This window comes from Zophobas morio, unplaced genomic scaffold, assembly GCF_036711695.1.
Source record: "Zophobas morio isolate AGI-343-1 ecotype UQ-CSIRO unplaced genomic scaffold, CSIRO_AGI_Zmor_V1 ptg000018l, whole genome shotgun sequence".
In the NCBI taxonomy this organism is placed as follows: Eukaryota; Metazoa; Arthropoda; class Insecta; order Coleoptera; family Tenebrionidae; genus Zophobas; species Zophobas morio.
In genome coordinates, this window is record NW_026972123.1 from 6427456 (window position 1) to 6445141 (window position 17686).

The following is a 17686-nucleotide window of genomic DNA, read 5'->3' on the forward strand; positions in this document are numbered from 1 at the left end:
TTTTGATTATTTCGAGATCATCTCACAAGTTTTAGTTTTATTTTGATTTATAATATAGCAATATCGTTTTGCTGGCGAGAGTGTTAAATAAATAATAATTCATATATTTAAAAAAAATTATATTTCACATAAAAATCTGGTACAGTTGTCATTTAACCCTTAATTTAGAAAAATATGCGTTGTTCTTTTTCTCCATGAACTCCTCAATCTTCTCGCCACACTCGTCTTCCCATGGATTATCAAACAGTTCCACCAAATTGTCAACATTCTCAAAAACTTTATCCAAATCCTCTTCAATACACCTCATTTTGTTCAAACTAAGATCAATACTTCCAACACTAACATTAGCCAATAAATCGAAACTCCAACTATCAATCTCGTTACAACACAACAACAAGTTGTCAACCCTTTCCAACCCATGAAACGCTTTTGTTGAAATTTTCCTAATTTTGTTGTCTTGTAGATCAAGCAAAGTCAAACGAGGATAATTCGTGAAAGCTTCATCTGGAAGCCTCACAATTTGATTGTCCCGAGCACTAAGCAAAACAAGGTTTGAACTTCCACTCAGCCAATTGTCATCCCACTGACTTACATTATTTTTACTAAAATCCAAAACCTTGAGTCTTTTCATGTCGTCCAAAGCTTTCGGCGCGATTGTATTTATTTCGTTGAAAAGCAGCCCCAAATGGGTGATTTTGGTGTTGTTGAAAACCCCTTCTGGAATCTCGTTCAACTGGTTATTTGCAAGAGTTAAATTGTTTAGTTGCGGTAAGTTTTTCAAATCGCCAGGTCGCAGAATTTTGATCATGTTGTAGTTCAACTTGAGGACTGTTAATTCCGGAATGTTGAAAGCTTCTGGATTGATTTGCTTCAAATGGTTGCCAGTGAGGATTAAATGTTGCAACGAAATTCTTGACAGTGAATTTGGAGCTATGGTGTGGACTTTATTCATTTCCAGATTTAACTTTTCAATGGTTACATTTTCAAAAACCCCATTTGGAAATTCATAAAGCTTATTAGCGGCGAACCCCAAGTATCGAAGGGTGACATTTTTGAAAGCGCCAGGTTCCAGACGATCGAGCGAATTACGTGATAAATCGATGTAAGACACGTTTAAATTACTGAAAGTACCTGTTCTGATTTCACTTAAACGGTTATCATTCAAAGCCAGATATTTCAAGAGTGGTAAGCTTCCAAAGGCTCCTGGTTCGATTTCTTGCAAACGCAACTGAGATAGTATTAGAATTTTCAAATTAGGTATATCGTAAACCGATTTTTCGTACAAAGTATACACGTCACCTGTAACTGACACGGATACTTCTTCTCCGCTAATAATGTTTTTTTTCAGATTATCGGAGGCAACCACTGTGGTTTCTGTCTGGCTTCTCTGCTCAAAAAGTGTCACATTTTTAAAAGTAATTTTTTCGGTGTTGATAATTTTGAGAAAAAAAATCGCGAGGAGTAGTTTAAAAGGTGATGAACTCATGTCGAATACTGAAGGAGTCATCATACGTATAATGCTAAAAGGTAGTGTGAATGGCGATATCAAGGTTAAGTTATGCATATTCGGAGGTCATTAAACAAACACGTTGTGCGAGGTCTATCTCAAAAGAAAAAACAAATACAGTAGTCTGAATAACTTTGTTTATTTCATACAAAGGGTAAAATTTTATTTTTGATTATATTAGTGTTGAATTTAATTTTAATTTTTGTATTAAGTCACAAAGAAGGAATTAACTGTAAGACTTTTTCCGACTTTATCTTTTCTGGTATTTTGGTTTACATTTGCATAGTTTTGGTTACGAAAACAATGAAAACAGGATGTTCGATGAACTTTATTGTGTGTGTAATTAAAAAGCAAAACAATACATTTTGACAGGTAATCGGACGAAAGGAACGTAAGTAAACGTTAACCAGAAATTTCAAAAAAAGTTTGACTTGGGATAATTCCATGACTTTCGAGATTATCACCAATTACAATAATAGAACATAAAATAAATATACACAGATACAAACAAAAAATCAGGGGCAAAGGAGCATGCGGGTTTTGGGATCCAAGATTTGCATTCAAGATTCGGATCCAAGGATTAGGCCTTAGCATTTATCTAGAAGTAAGAATTATTGAGCAAAGATCAAAATCTTTGAATATAAGATATCAAGAATCAAGGATGAAGAATTACTAAGGACCAAGGACCAAGGGCCATAAAGAACAGAATAGAATATAAAAATAAAAATACAATAGAATCAGATAATCCAAAATGCAACATCGCGAACTCGGGCTTCGAGTCTCAGAAGCCAAGTGTCAGGATTTATAATTTGGGATTCAGGATTTGAGATTTGGGGTTTGACTTTTGGAATTTTGAGATTCCAAATTCACATTCAAGATTTGGATGCAAAATTCAGGATTTGACATTTAAAAGTCCAAGGTTAAGGAGTTGAAGTTCAAGAATCATCAGTTATCAGATATTAAGGATCAAGGATTAATAAATTAAAGATTGGGGACCAATCAAGGATCAAGAGTCAAGGAATCCAAGAAGTAGTTCAAGATTCTCATTCAAGATCCAAAATTCAGGATTTGGCATTTAGGAGTCTAGGTTAATGATTGAGGATCAAGGAGCAGATAAGAGATATCAGGTATCAAGGATAAGGAATTAGGAGTCAAAGATCGAGGATCAAAAATCAGGGGCAAAGGAGCATAGAACAAGGATCAGGATTATGGATCAAGGACCAAGAATCAAATCACGTACCAAGGATTAAAAATTATAGTGTCAGGATTTATAATTTGAGATTCAGGATTTGAGATTTGGGGTTTGACATTTCGAATGCTGGTTTTGGGATTCCAGATTCACATTCAAGATTTGGATCCAAAATTCAGGATAGAATCTATTCATAGAATAGAATCGAATTTAGAAATAAAAATAAAATAGAATCAGGGAATCCAAGATCGAGAACTCGGACTTTGAGTCTGGGAAGCCAAGTGTCAGGATTTATAATTTGAGAATCAGGATTTGAGATTTGGGGTTTGAGATTTCGAATGCTGGTTTTGGAATTCCAGATTCACAGTCAAGATTTCATTTATTGGTTAATAATCAAGGATGACAAGGATGAAAGACCAAGGATAAGTAATTGAAGTTCAAGGATAAAGGATCAATGCTTAGGTATCGGATATTAAGGATCAAGGATTAATAATTGGAGATTTTGGACCAAAATTATTGTCCCGTGACCAAATAATCAAGGAACAAGGGTCAAGGAATCCAGAGCGCAATTCAAGATTCGCATTCAAGACACAAAATTCAGGATATGGCATTTAGAAGTCTAAGTTAATAATCAAGGATCAAGGATCAAGGACGGGATATCAGGTATCAAAGATAAGCGATCATAAATCAAGGATCAAAAATCAGGAGCAAAGGAACATAGAACAGGGATCAGGATTATGGATCAAGGACCAAGAATCAATTAGTGTGGATCACACACCAAGGACTAAAAATTATAGATTAGCCCTCAAGGAATCCAAGATGCAAGATCCACAACTCGGGATTCGAGTCTCGGGGGCCAAGAGTCAGGATTTAGAATTCATGTTAGAGGTTCTAAGATTTAGGATTTCAGCACGAGAAGTTGGAGATCAGGATTTAAAATTTGGAATTGGTTATTCGAATTTGGAATTCGAGATTTAGGATCTGGGATTCACGATTTCGGATGAGGGCTTTAGGATTTGAGTTATCAGATATCAGATATCAGGGATCAAGGGTTAACCATCACAGTTACTAGGGATCTAGAATTCATGTTTGATGTTCTTAGATTCAGGACTTTAGCATTGGGAGTCAGAATTCAAGATTTGTGATTTGAAATTAAATATTCCAATTTGGGATTTCAAGGATCAAGGATCCGGAATCAGGATTAGAGAGCTAGGGTATTACTACAGACCAAAAACCAATTACTAAGGACTAAGGATCCTTTATTAAGGACTAGGGAACAATTGCTAAGGACCAAGAACCACAAGAACCGTAGGTCAACGATACATGAATCAGGACTTAGAATTCATGTTTGGGGTTCTAAAATTCAGGACTTCAGCATTGGGAGTCACAATTTAGTAATTTATGGTTTCAGATTCGGGATTTCGGATGCGGGTTTTAGGATTCAAGAATCGCATTCAAGATTCGGATCCAAGGATTAGGCCTTAGCAGTTAGAAGACAGAATTATTGAGCAAAAATCAAAATCAAGAATCAAAAATCAGGTATCAGATATCAAGGATCAAGTATCAAAAATTAGAGACAATTACCAATTACTAAGGATAAAGGACCAAGGTCCATAGATAATACAATAACAATAAAATAGAATCAAGACGCAACATCGAGAACTCGGGTTTCGAGTCGCGAGAACCAAGTGTCAAGATTTATAATTTGAGATTCAGGATTTGAGATTTGGGGTTTGAGATTTTGAATGCTGGTTTTGGGATCCCAGATTCACAATCAAGATTTGGATCCAAAATTCAGGATTTGGCATTTAGAAGTCGAAATTATTGGTTAAGAATCAAGGATCAAAGACCAGGTGTCAAGGATGAGGAGTTGAAGTTCAAGGATAAAGGATCAATGATCAGGTATCAGATATTAAGAATCAAGGATTAATAGATTGGGGACCAAAATAATCAAGGATCAAGAGTCAAGGAATCCAAGAAGCAATTCAAGATTCACATTCAAGATCAAAAATTCAGGTTTCGACATAGCGAAATCTAGGTTAATGATTAAGGATCAAGGATGAAACATCAAATAACAGATATCAGGTATTAAGGATAAGGGGTTAGGAATCAAAGATCAAGGATCAAAAATCACGGGCAAGGAGGCAGAGGTATCCAGAATGAGGAGTGGAATTTCAAGGATAAAGGATTAAAATAACCAGGGGTCAGATATTAAGGATCAAGGATTAATAATAATAATTAGAGATTGGGGACCAAAATTAGAGTCCAGTGACCAAAAAATCAAGGATCAAAAGCCAAGGAATCCAAGAAGCAATTCAAGATTGCCATTCAAAATTCAAAATTCAGGATATGACATTTAAAAGTCTAGGTTAATGATTAAGAATCACGGATCAAGGATCAGATAAGAGATATCAGGTATCAAAGATAAGGGGTTAGGAATCAAAAATCAAGTATCAAAAACCAGCGGCAAAGGAGCATAGAACAGGGATCAGGATTATGGATCAAGGACCAAGAATCAATTACTATGGTTATGCACCAAGGACTAAAGATTATAAATTCGCCATCAAAGAATCCAATACGTAAGGTCCAGAACTCGGGATTCGAGTCTCGGGGGTCAATAGTCGGAATTTAGAAATTATGTTGAGGTTTTAAAATTCAGGATTTTAGCATTGGAAGCCACAAATCAGGATTTAAGGTTTCGAATTGCTTATTCGAATCTAGAATTCGGGATCTAGGATCTGAGATTCACGATTTCGGATGCGGGTTTTGGGTTTCGAGTTTCGCATTCAAAATTAAGGACAGGTATCAAGGATCTAGGATTAAGGATCAAGGATCGATGATGAAGAAACGGTAAATTTCGGGGGGCAAGAGTCAAGATTTAGAATCATGTTTGAGGTTTTAAGATTTAGGGTTTCAGTACTGGAAGTTACAAATCAGGATTTAGTATTTCGAATTGGGTATTCGAATTTGGAATTCGGGGCTTAGGATCTGAGATTCACGATTTCGGATGCGGGTTCGAGTTTCGCATTTAATATTGAGGACAAGTATCAAGGATCAGGAATTAAAGATGAATAATCGATGATCAAAGACGATTATCAGATATCAGGCATCAAGGATCAAGGGTTAACCATCACAGTTACTAGGGATCTCAGTTCGAATCTCAGAATTTAGAATTCATGTTTGAGGTTTTTAGATTCAGGACTTCTTTCTTCATTGGGAGTCAGAATTCGAGATTTGTGATTTGATATTCCAATTTGGAAGTTCAAGGATCACGGATCCGGAATCAGGATTAGAGAGGTAGGGTGTATTACTACAGACCAAAGACCAATTACTAAGGACTATGGATCATTTATTAAGGACTAAGGATCAATTGCTAAAGACCAAGGACCATAGGTCAACGATACATGAATCAGGATTTAGAATTCATGTTTGGGGTTCTAAAATTCAGGACTTCAGCACTGGGGAGTCAGAATTTAGTAATTTATGATTTAGAACTAGATATTCTAATTTCGAATTCGGGATTTCGGGTGCGGATTTTGGGATTCAAGATTCGGATCCAAGGATTAGGCCTTAGCATTTAGAAGTCAGAATTATTGAGCAAAGATCAAAATGAAGGATCAAAAATCAGGTATCAGATATCAAGGATCAAGGATCAAAAATTAGAGACAATTACCAATAGAATAAAATATAGAAATAAAAATAAAATAGAATCAGGGAATCCAAAATGCAACATCGAGAAGTCAGGCTTGGAGTCTCGGGAGCCAAGTGTTAGGATTATAATTTGAGATTCAGGATTTGAGATTTGGGGTTTGACATTTCGAATTCTGGTTTTGGGATTCCAGATTCACATTCAAGATTTGGATCCAAAATTCAGGATTTGGCATTTAGAAGTCGAAATTATTGGTTAAGAATTAAGGATCGAAGACCAGGTATCAAGGATGAGGAATTGAAATTCAAGGATAAAGGATCAATGATCAGATATTAAGGATCAAGGATTAATAATTAGAGTACAGTGACCAATTAGTACAAACTAAGGACCAAATAAGCAAGGATTAACAATCAAGGAATCCAAGAAGCAATTCAAGATTCGCATTCAAGATCTAAAATTAAGGATTTGGCATTCAGAAGTCTAGGTTAATCATTTAGGATCAAGGATCAGATAAGAGATATCAGGTATTAAGGGGTTAGAATTCAAAGATCGAGGATCAAAAATCAGGGACAAAGGAGCATAGAACAGGGATCAGGATTATGGATCAAGGACCAAGAATCAATTACTGTGGATCACGCACCAAGGACGAAAGATTATAAATCAGGGTTTAAGGTTTCGAATTGGATATTCGGATCCGGGATTCAGGATTTAGGATCTGGGATTTAAGATTCGCATTCAAGATTCGGATCCAAGGATTAGGCATTAGCATTTGTAAGTCAGAATTATTGAGCAAAGATCAAAATCAAGAATCAAAAATCAGGTATCAGATATCAAGTACCCAGTTGAGGATGAAGCATGGAGAATCAAAGATCAAGTATCAGATATAAGACATCAAGGATCACGGATCAGGAATTAGGGACAACTACCAATTACTAAGGACCAAGGACCAACGAACATATAGAATAGAACAGAAAAGAATATAGAAATAAAACTAAAATAGAATCAGGGAATCCAAAACGCAACATCGAGAACTCAGGCTTCGAGTCTCGGGAGGCAAGTGTCAGGATTTATAATTTGAGATTTGAGGTTTGGGATTCCAGATTCACATTCAAGATTTGGATCCAAAATTCAGGATTTAGCATTTAGAAGTCGAAGGTATTGGTTAAGAATTAAGGATCAAGGATGAGGAGTTGAAGTTCAAGGATAAAGGATCAATGATCAGGTATCAGATACTAAGGATCAAAATTAGAATCCAGTGACCAATTAGTATAGACTAAAGACCAAGTAATCAAGGAACAAGAGTCAAGGAGTCCAGAAAGCAACTCAAGATTCGGATTCGAGATCCAAAATTCAGGACTTGGCATTTAGAAGCCTAGGTGAATGGCTAAGGATCAAGGATCAAGGATCAGATAAGAGATATTAGGTAACAAGGATAAGGGGTTAGGAATCAAAGATGAAGGATCAAAAATCAGGGTCAAAGCAGCATGGAACAGGGATCAGGATTATGGATTAAGGACCAAGAATCAATTACTGTGGATCACGCACCAAAGACCAAAGATGTAAGGTCCAGAACTCGAGATTTCCAATAGTCGGAATTTAAAAATCATGTTGAGGTTTTAAGATTCAGGATTTTAGCATTGGAAGTCACAAATCAGGATTCAAGGTTTCGAATTGGGTATTCGAAGCTGGAATTGGGGATTTAGGATCCGGAATTCACGATTTCGGATGCAGGTTTTTGGTTTCGAGTTTCGCATTCAAGATTAAGGACATGTATCAAGGATCGAGGATTAAGGATCAAGGATTCATGATCAAGAAACTGTAAATCTCGGGCGCCAGAGTCAAGATTTAGAATCATGTTTGAAATTTTAAAATTTAAGGTTTCAGCACTAGAAACTACAAATCAGGATTTAGAATTATGAATTGGGTATACGAATTTGGAATTCGGGGTTTAGATTCGTGATTTCGAATGCGTGTTTTGGGATTTGAGATTCGCAATCCCGCATCCAATTTAGGGCCGAATTACCAGATTGGTCAAGGAGGTCCAATTCAATGGCCCGCCCGCCCACCCAATTTAAATCCGTGCGATTTTTTCCTCTGGGACGCTTTAAAAAATTTGAAGGATCTACGTCATCAGTCATCACACTGAAGTCGCTGAGGAAGGGGCTTGCAACATTTTTAATATTTTTGAAAATGTTCGAAATTCTTTTATTCCTCGAACGAAACATTGTGGCCAGTTCGAATAATTTACTTAACATATATATTTTTTTTATTTAATTGTATTATTGGCTAAAGAACTAAATAAAATAAATTTGCGATTTAAAAATTTTTCTTGGGGAAAATAAGGGAAGTAATAAATTAACAAAAAATTGACACTTTTCCACATGATTATTACACGCAAATCTTGGTAATGCTAGTGTCTAGGACGGTTTCCCCAAGATTTAGGTTAGGAATTTCGGAATTTAAAAAATGTTGAGCGTCAAAAACAAGGACAACACTAAATTTAACAGCAAAAAAACAGAAAACCGTAATACTTTGCAACAGCCAGAATCTCGCGGTCGTTTCCCGTTCCTCGAATGCGTTTATTAAGAAAAATGACTCGGCGAACGATTTGATTAACGGCGCTGCGTCAACAAAGAGGTGCACATGCGGCGCTTCTGATTAGCATCTTTGAGACAGGTGATTAGGTAGTGTTTACAAGCACGCGCCGCACCGGATCCGGCCATTGTTTAGGCGGATGGCTCGATGGCCGGAGAAGAGTTTGTTGTTTCGGCGCCCCCGGATCGCTCACAATGCGCCAACACAACGATACTTTTTAACTGCTAGTTTTTGAGCATCTGTGTCTGCGCGACTTGTGGCGTTTGCGGTTTCGCATTGTCGACTCGAATGACACCGAATTGAGATATCAAGGGACAATGGAGAGAGACGCTTCGATTGTTGGAGGGAATTAGTTTGATTTCTGCTGGTTGTTTGGAGAGAAGGAGCAGAGTGGAAAGTGATGGATTATTATTTTGGAGGGGTGCTTAAAGGAGTTCTTCTGCTTTAGTGTAAACACTGGCTTACACTTTTTCTATTCCTCTTTTTTTTGCGTTTTGTTTTTGACGTACTGTCACTAAAGAACGGGCAACATTTTAAATATTGAAATTTTCTGTAACAATAAGAAAATATTGTGCATAATTCAGTCATATCATTATTAAATTGGCTACAATTTCTCAACCTGCATTGTTATTAATTTTATTAATTGTGTGTGTTTTCCTGTTCATCATCATCTAGTTAATTTAAAAACGAAATTAAAATTTCGTGTCGGTATCTTGCAGTATTTAAGTTTCCTAAAAACATCATTTTTCTCATTGTTAAATCACTAAAAAACACTAAAATAATCAAAGTGAATGCTGCCAAATTCCATTTGATTTTATTCTGTTTCGGTAGTGAGAGATTACCATGAATACTTTGTGTTGTTCAGAAAAACCCATTCAAGGACAGATTTTAATCACGCAAACAAAGCAACAGATGAAATAACAATAAACCGAGAAAAATACATACGTAAGTTGAGGAAATGCTGTCAGGGCAAATGTCAATTATCTGTCAACCCGACTCCATTTAAGATAGTTATGATGAAACCATCTAAACAATTGATGTTTATATTATTTTTAATGTGTGACGTAATTATTCAAATTTAGAAAAAACATAGGATTTGATAGTTGACCAAGAGATAATTTCATGATATTTAAGGAACTGGGATATAATGAAAAATGGGTGATGATTTACTAGTTTTTTTGTTTTTTTGTTTTTTTTTTTTTTAGAGAAGCTCTGGAGACCCTCAGAGTGTAAAAGAATCTCGAGGTCCCCTAATGTGTCTTTTTTAGCGAATCTCTAGGGTCTCTAGAGCTATTTTTTTCTAAAATGCGAAAAAATCTAGAGGCTTCCTAGTGTCTTTTTCTTAGAGAAGCTGAACAAGTCTCGGCAGGGTTAATCTTTAGTGTCTTTTTTTTAAGAGAAATTAGGAATGTCATTCCCAGAGTCCTTTTCTTTTGAAGAATATGAAAGGATCTCGGGTCCTCTAGTCCATTTTTTTAAGAGAAGCTTTAAGCGTTTCCCCTAGTGTCGTTTTTAGAGAAGTTGAGAAAAATCTCTGGAGGCCCTAGTGTTTTTCTCTTGAAAAGAAGTTTAAATAATCTCGGGGGGCCTTTGTTTTATTCTTTTCTGCAAAGCGATAGAATCTCGGGGTCGCCTAGTGTTTTTTTTTTCAGAAAATCTGACAGAAACTTGGAGTCTTCTAGTGTCTTCCTTTTCTAGATAATCTGGTGTCTTTAGAATCTCTGGAGACGCTAGATTATTTTCCTTAAAATGTGAAAGAATGTCGGGGTCCCCTCTTGAAGGAACACTAAATAACCTCTGGGGGGCTAGGGGGCTAGTGTAATTTTTTTACAATGTGAAAAAAACTTGGGGTCTCCTAGTGCGTCTGTTTTTTGAGAATCTGAAAGAATCTTGGGGTCCTCAAGTGTCTTCCTTGTGCTAGTTTTCCTACAATGCGATAGAATTTCGGAATCTCTAGTGTCTTTTGTTTAGAGAAGCTGAAAGAATCTTGAAGACCCTAGGATTTTTTCGCTAAAATGTGAAAGAATTTCGGAGCCCCCTATTTTCAGGTGAGGTGAAAGAATCTTGGAATTCCCTAGTGCCTTTTCTTGAATAAAAATTTAAATAATCTCGGCGACCTTTTGTTTAATTTTCTTCTAAATTGCGAACTAATCTGGAGGTCTCCTAATTTTTTTCAATTTTTTTTAGAGAAGATGAATGAATCTGGAAGAATCTCTTAGTGTCTCTTGTTTAAAGAAGCTTTAAGAATCAGTAAAGTCTCCTTGTGTCTTTTTCTTGAAGAAAATTTTAAATAATTTTTTTCTACAATGCGAACGATTCTGGAAACCCCCTAATGTCTTTAGAGAAGCTGAAAGAATCTTGGGGGGCGCAGGTTTTTTTCCCCTTAAAATGTGAAAGAATCTCGGGGTTCCTTAGTGTCTTTCTTTCAGAGAGCTGAAAGATTCTGAAAGAATCCCTTGGTCCCCTAGTGTATTTTTTAAAAAGAAACTTTAAGAATCTCAGGGTCCTGTTGTGTCTTTTTCTTGAAGAAATGTTTAAGTAATGTCAGGGACCCTTTGTTTTATTTTTTTACGACGCAATAGAATCTCGGTGTTACCAAAATGCAAACAAAACTAGGCCCGCTAGTGTCCTCTAGGGAAAGCTGAAAGAATTTCAGAGTCCCCTAATGTTTTTCTTTCGTATAAGCTGAAAAAAAGAAAGAATCTCGGGGTACTCAAGTGGTTTTTTTTTACAGAAGCTGGAAGAATCTCAGGAGACATTAGTTTTTTTTTCGTAAAAATGCAAAAAAATCTCGGGGTCCTTTACTGTGTTTGTGATTAGAGAATCTCAAAGAATTTTATGGTCCCCTAGTGTCTTTTTTTTTAAAGAAAATTTATGAATCTCGGGATCCCCTTGTGTCTTTCACTTGAAGAGAAGTTTAAATAATCTAGGAGGCCCTTTGTTTAATTTTTTTTAGACATGATGAAAAGATCGGGGAAGCCTAGGTTTTTTTTCCCTAAAGTATGAATGAATCGCAGGGTCTTTTATTGTATTTTTTCGGACAAGTTTAAAGAATCTGAAAAAATCTTGATGGTCCTACGGTTTTTTTTCCTTAAAATGTGAAAGAATCTGGGGATCTTATTTTTTCAGATAAGCTGCAAAAATCAAGGGATCCTATAGTGTCTTTTTTTGGAGAAGCTGGAAAAATTTCGGTGTCCCTTCGTGCTATTTTCTTCTAAATTGCAAACAAATCTGGAAGTCCCCTAATTTTTGTAATTTTTTTTATCAAGCTGAAAGAATCTTGGAAGGTCCAAGTATTTGTTTTTCCCTAAAATGTGAAGGAATCTCGGGTCCCTTAATGTCTTTTTCTCAGCAAGCTGAAAGAATCTGGAAGAATCTCGGGGTCCCCTAGTGTCTCTTTTTTAAAGAAGCTTTAATTATCACGAGGTATTCTTGAAATATGTTGGTCTCCTTGTGTGATTTTCTTGAAGGAATGCGTAAGTAATCTCGGGGACCCTTTGTTTAATTTTTCTACGATGCAATAGAATCTCGGTGTGCCCTAGGTCCCCAACTGTCTTTTTTTATAGAAGCTGAAATAATCTCTGAAGATATTAGTTTTTTTTTCCTTAAAGTGCGAAAAAATCACGAAGTCCCTTAGTGTGTTTGTTTTAGAGAATCTGAAAGAATCTTCTGGTCCCCTAGTGTCTTTTTTTAAGAAGATTTAAAAATCTCTGGGTCCCCTTGTGTCTTTCACTTGAAGAGAAGTTTAAATAATTTAGGGGGGGGGGCTTGGTTAATTTTTTTTTAGAGATGCTGAAACGACCTGAGGGGGCCTAGGTTTTTTTTAATGAATCTCGTTGTCCTTTATTGTCTTTTTTTAGACAAGTTTAAAGAATCTGAAATAATCTTGAAGACCCTAGGGGTTTTTCCCTAAACCTGAAAGAATCTGGGGATCCCTAGTGTCTTTTTTCAAGAAGCTTTAAGGATCTTAGAGTTTTCTTGTGTCTTTTTCTTGAAAATAAGTTTAAATATTATCGGGGATATTTTGCTTAGTCCTCTAGTCTTTTTTTCAGACAAGCTGAAAGAATCTGAAACAATCTCGGGGTCCTCCAGTGTATTTTTTTTTTAAGAAACATTAAGAATCTCGGAGTCCCCAAGTGCCTTTTTTAGAAAATCTGAAAAATCTAGGGGTCTTCTAGTGTCTTATTTTTTCACATAAGCTGCAAAAATCTCGGAATCGTCTAGAGTTTTTGTTTGCTAGTGTTTAGTGTCTTTTTTTTAGAAAATCTAAAAAAATCTTGGGATCTCCTCGTGTTATTTTTTTCTAAATTGCCAACGAATCGAAATGTCCCCTATTTTTTTTTTGAGAGAGAAGCTGAAAGAATCTTAGGTAACCCCTGGAGGTTTTTCCCCTAAAATGTAAAAGAATCTCGGAGTTCCCTAATGTCTTTTTTGAAACAAGCTGAAAGAATCAGAACGAATCTCGGGGCGCCTAAACGTCTTTTTTTTAAGAAGCTTTAAGAATCTTTGGGTCCCCTACTGTCTTGTCCTAGGGGTCCTCGAGTTTTTTTTTTTTTTCAGTAAATCTGAAAGAATCTCGCAATTTTTTAATATGTTTTTTTTTTGGAGAAGCGGAAAGAATTTGGTGATCCCTGTTTTATTTTTTTCTAAAATGGGAAAATCTGGACGTCCCATATCTTCCTTTTCTCTTTTTGAGACCGTGGAAGAATCTTGGGGAACCATAGAGTTTTTCCCTTGAAATCTAAAAGAATCTTGGGGTCTCTTAGTGTCCTTTTTTTTGGACAATCTGAAAAAATCTTAGGGTCTTCTAGTGTCTTCTTTTTCAGATAAGTTAACAGAATTTCGGGACCCTTTAGTGTCTTTTTTTAGAGAGCTGAAATAATTCCACGGGGAGACTATTGTTTAGTCTCTTTGCTTTAAAAAAGGCTTTAAAAATCTCTAGATCCTCTATTGTTTTTTTTAGAGATTCTGAAAAATCTTGTGGTCCGTTGGTGTCTTATTTTTTTCAGATAAGCTGAAAGAATTTCATGGGGAGGTTATTATTTAGTGTCTTTGTTTTAAGAGAAGCTTTAAGAATCTGGGGATTCTTTAGTGTTTTTTTTTTGAGAATCTAAAACAATCTCGGGTTCCATGTGTTATTTTTTTCTAATATAGGAACGAATCAAGAGGTCCCATATCTTTTTTTTCCTTTTTGAGATGTTGGAAGAATCTTGGAGAACACTAGGGTTTTTAATCTTGGGGAACCCTAAGGTTTTTTTCCTTAAAATGTGAAAGAATCTTGGCATCCCCTTGTGTCCTTTTTTTACACAATCTGAAAGTATCTTGGGGTCTTCTAGTGTCTTATTTTTTCAGATAAGCTGAAATAATCCCGGCTTCTTTAGCGTCTTTTTATAAAAGAGCTGAGATTAGTGGTTATTCTCTTTGTTTTAAATGAACCTTTAAGTATCTCGAGATTCTCTATTCTCTTTTTTTAGAGAAACTGAAAAAATCTTGGAATCCTCTAGTGTCTTTTTTTTTAGAGAAGCTCAAAGGATTTGGATTGAAATTTAGCGTCTTTGTTTTAAGAGCAGCTTTAAGAATCTCGGTATTTTTAGTATGTTTTTTTAAGAGAATCTGACAGAATCTTAGGGTCCTCGTTTTATTTTTCTTTAAAATGGAAACGAATCTTAAAGTCCCACATCTTTTTTTTTTCTATTTTGGTTGCTAAAAGAATCTTGGGGAACCATTTTTTTTTCTTAAAATGAGGAAGAATCTTGGGATCCCCTAGTGTCCTCTTTTTTAGACAATCTGAAAAAATTTTGAGTCCTCTAGTCTCTTATTTTTTTCTGAGAAAGAGTCTCGGAATCCCCTAGGGTCTTTTTTTAGAGAAGCTGAAAGAATTTCGTGAGGGGGCTATTATTTAGTGACCTTGTTTTAAGAGAAGCTTTAAAAATCTCGGGATTCTTTAGTATTTTCGAAAATGGGAACGAATCTGGGGGTCGTATTTTTATTTATTTTTTTTTTGAGATGCTGAAAGAATGCTAGGTGTTTTTTTCCTTAAAATGAGAAAACATCTTGGCATCCCCCAGTGTTCTTTTTTTTTGAGGCGATCTGAAAAAATCTTGGGGTCTTCTAGCATCTTTTTTTTCAGATAAGCTGACAGAATTTCGGGGTGCTCTAGTATCGTTCTTTAGAAAAGCTGAAAGAATTCCGTGGGGAGGCTATTATTTAGTGTTTTTGTTTTAAGAGTCAAGCTTTAAGAAACTAGGCATTCTTTAGTATCTTTTTTTTTAGAGAGTCTGGAAGAATCTTGGGTTCCATGTGTTATTTTTTTCTAAATTGGGAACGAATCTGGAGGTCCCATATTTTTTCTTAAAATGTGAAGAACTTTTGGGATCCCCTAGTGTCCTTTTTTTTAGACAATCTAAATAAACCTTGGAATCTTCTGGTGTCTTTTTTTTTCAGATAAGTTGACAGAATCTCGGGATCCTCTAGTGTTTTTTTTAGAGAGGCTGAAAGGATTCCATGGGGAGAACATTGTTTAGTCTCTTTGTTTTAAAAGAATCTTTAAGAATCTCGAGATTCCGTAATGTTTTTTTTTTCAGATAAGATGAAAGAATCTCGAAATCCTCTAGTGTCTTGTTTTTTAGAGAAGCTGAAAGAATTTGGGTTGAAATTTAGCGTCTTTGTTTTAAGAGAAGCTTTAAGAATCTCGGTATTCTTTAGTATGTTTTTTTTTAAGAGAATCTGACAGAATCTTAGGGTCCTCGTGTTATTTTTCTCTAAAATGGGAACGAATCTTAAGGTCTCATATCTTTTTTTTTTCTTTTGGATGCTAAAAGAATCTTGGGAACCATTTTTTTTTAAATGAGAAAGAATATTGGGATCCCCTAGTGTCCTCTTTTTTAGACAATCTAAAAAAATCTTGAGTCCTCTAGTGTCTTATTTTTTTCAGAAAAAGAGTCTCGGAATCCCCTAGTGTCTTTTTTTAGAGAAGCTGAAAGAATTTCGTGAGGGGGCTATTATTTAGTAACCTTGTTTTAAGAGAAGCTTTAAAAATCTCGGGATTCTTTAGTATTTTTTTTTAGAAAATCTGAAAAAATCCTGTAATCCGCGTATTATTTTTTTCTAAAATGGGAACGAATCTGGAGGTCCTATTTTTTTTTTTGAGATGCTGAAAGAATGCTAGGTGTTTTTTTCCTTAAAATGAGAAAACATCTTGGCATCCCCTAGTGTTCTTTTTTTTTGAGGCGATCTGAAAAAATCTTGGCGTCTTCTAATATCTTTTTTCTCAGATAAGCTGACAGAATTTCGGGGTGCTCTAGTATCGTTCTTTAGAAAAGCTGAAAGAATTCCGTGGAGAGGCTATTATTTAGTGTTTTTGTTTTAAGAGTCAAGCTTTAAGAATCGAGGGATTCTTTAGTATCTTTTTTTTAGAGAGTCTGAAAGAATCTTGGAATCCCTGTGTTACTTTTTCTAAATTGGGAACGAATCTGGAGGTCCCATTTTTTTCCTTAAAATGTGAAGAACTCTTGGGATCACCTAGTGTCCTGTTTTTTAGACAATCTAAATAAACCTTGGAATCTTCTGGTGTCTCTTTTTTCAGATAAGTCGACAGAATTTCGAGATTCTATAGTAACTAGTGTCTTATTTTTTTCAGATAGAGAAGCTGAAAGAATTTCGTGAGAAGGCTATTATTTAGTGTCCTTGTTTTAAGAGAAGCTTTAAAAATATCGGTATTCTTTAGTATCTTTTTTTTTAGAGAATCTGACAGAATCCTGGAATCTCCGTGTTATTTTTTTCTAAAATGGGAACGAATCTGGAGGTCCCATATCTTTTTTTTTGAGATTCTGGAAGAATCTCGGGGACCCTAGGGTTTTTTTTCCTTAAAATATAACTCTTGGGATCTCCTAGTGTCCTTTTTTTAAGACGATAAACCTTGGAGTCTTCTAGTGGTTTTTTTTTTTAGATAAGCTGACAGATCTCGGGATCCTGTAGTCTTTTTTTTAATAGAAGCTGAAAGGATTCCCTGTAGAGCACAGTGTTTACTCTCTTTGTTTTAAAAGAATCTTTAAGAATCTCGAGATCCCGTAATGTCTCTTTTTTCAGATAAGATGAAAGAATCTCGAGGTCGATAGTGTCTTTTTTAGAAAAGCTGAAATAATTTCTGGAGACCCTAGTGTTCTTCCGTAAAAGTGAAAAAAATCTCGAAGATCTTTCTGCAATGCGAAAAAATCTCGAAGTCCCTTAGTCTGTTTTTTTAAGAAATTTTAGGAACTTCTGCTTTTTTGTTGAAGACTAAATGATCTCGTGGGTTTTTGTCCTCTAGTGTCTTTTTTAGAGAAACTGAAATAATTTTAGGGCTCTAGGGTTTTTTTCTTTAAAATGTGAGAGAATTTCGAGATCCATTAGTATTTTTTTTTCAAACAAATTGAAAAATATGAAAGAATCTCCGTGATCCCCTAGTGTCTTTTTTTAAGAATTTTTAAGAATCTCGGGGTTCCTGGTGTCTTTTTCTTGAAGAGTGATATCGGGGAACCCTTGTGTTAGTGTTTTCTTTTCGTGTCTTTTTGTAGAGAAGCTGAAAATCTCTAGAGGTCCTAGTGTTTTTTCCTTAAAATGTAAAAGAATCTCGGGGTACCTAGTGTCAAAAATGCTGTCAAATCAAATGCCAATTATCTGTACATTTAAACTAAATAAAAAAAAAGATTAGGTACATAAAAACTAAAGGTGCTAAAGTTGCCAGATGGGAAAGTATCATAGTGAC

The 17686-nt window shown here is 35.5% G+C and overlaps 2 protein-coding genes across 4 annotated transcripts in view; both read right to left on the minus strand.

The window, feature by feature from the left end:
- LOC135131081 (uncharacterized) overlaps positions 1 to 17686 on the minus strand; it is a 782641-nt gene that overhangs the window by 473630 nt on the left and 291325 nt on the right. The gene's annotated exons all lie outside the window — the stretch shown is intronic.
- On the minus strand, positions 146 to 1507 carry LOC135130745 (leucine-rich repeat-containing protein 15-like). Its single transcript, XM_064058163.1, has one exon. It carries the CDS (start codon positions 1505 to 1507, stop codon positions 149 to 151), a length of 1359 nt encoding a protein of 452 aa, XP_063914233.1. The 3' UTR covers positions 146 to 148.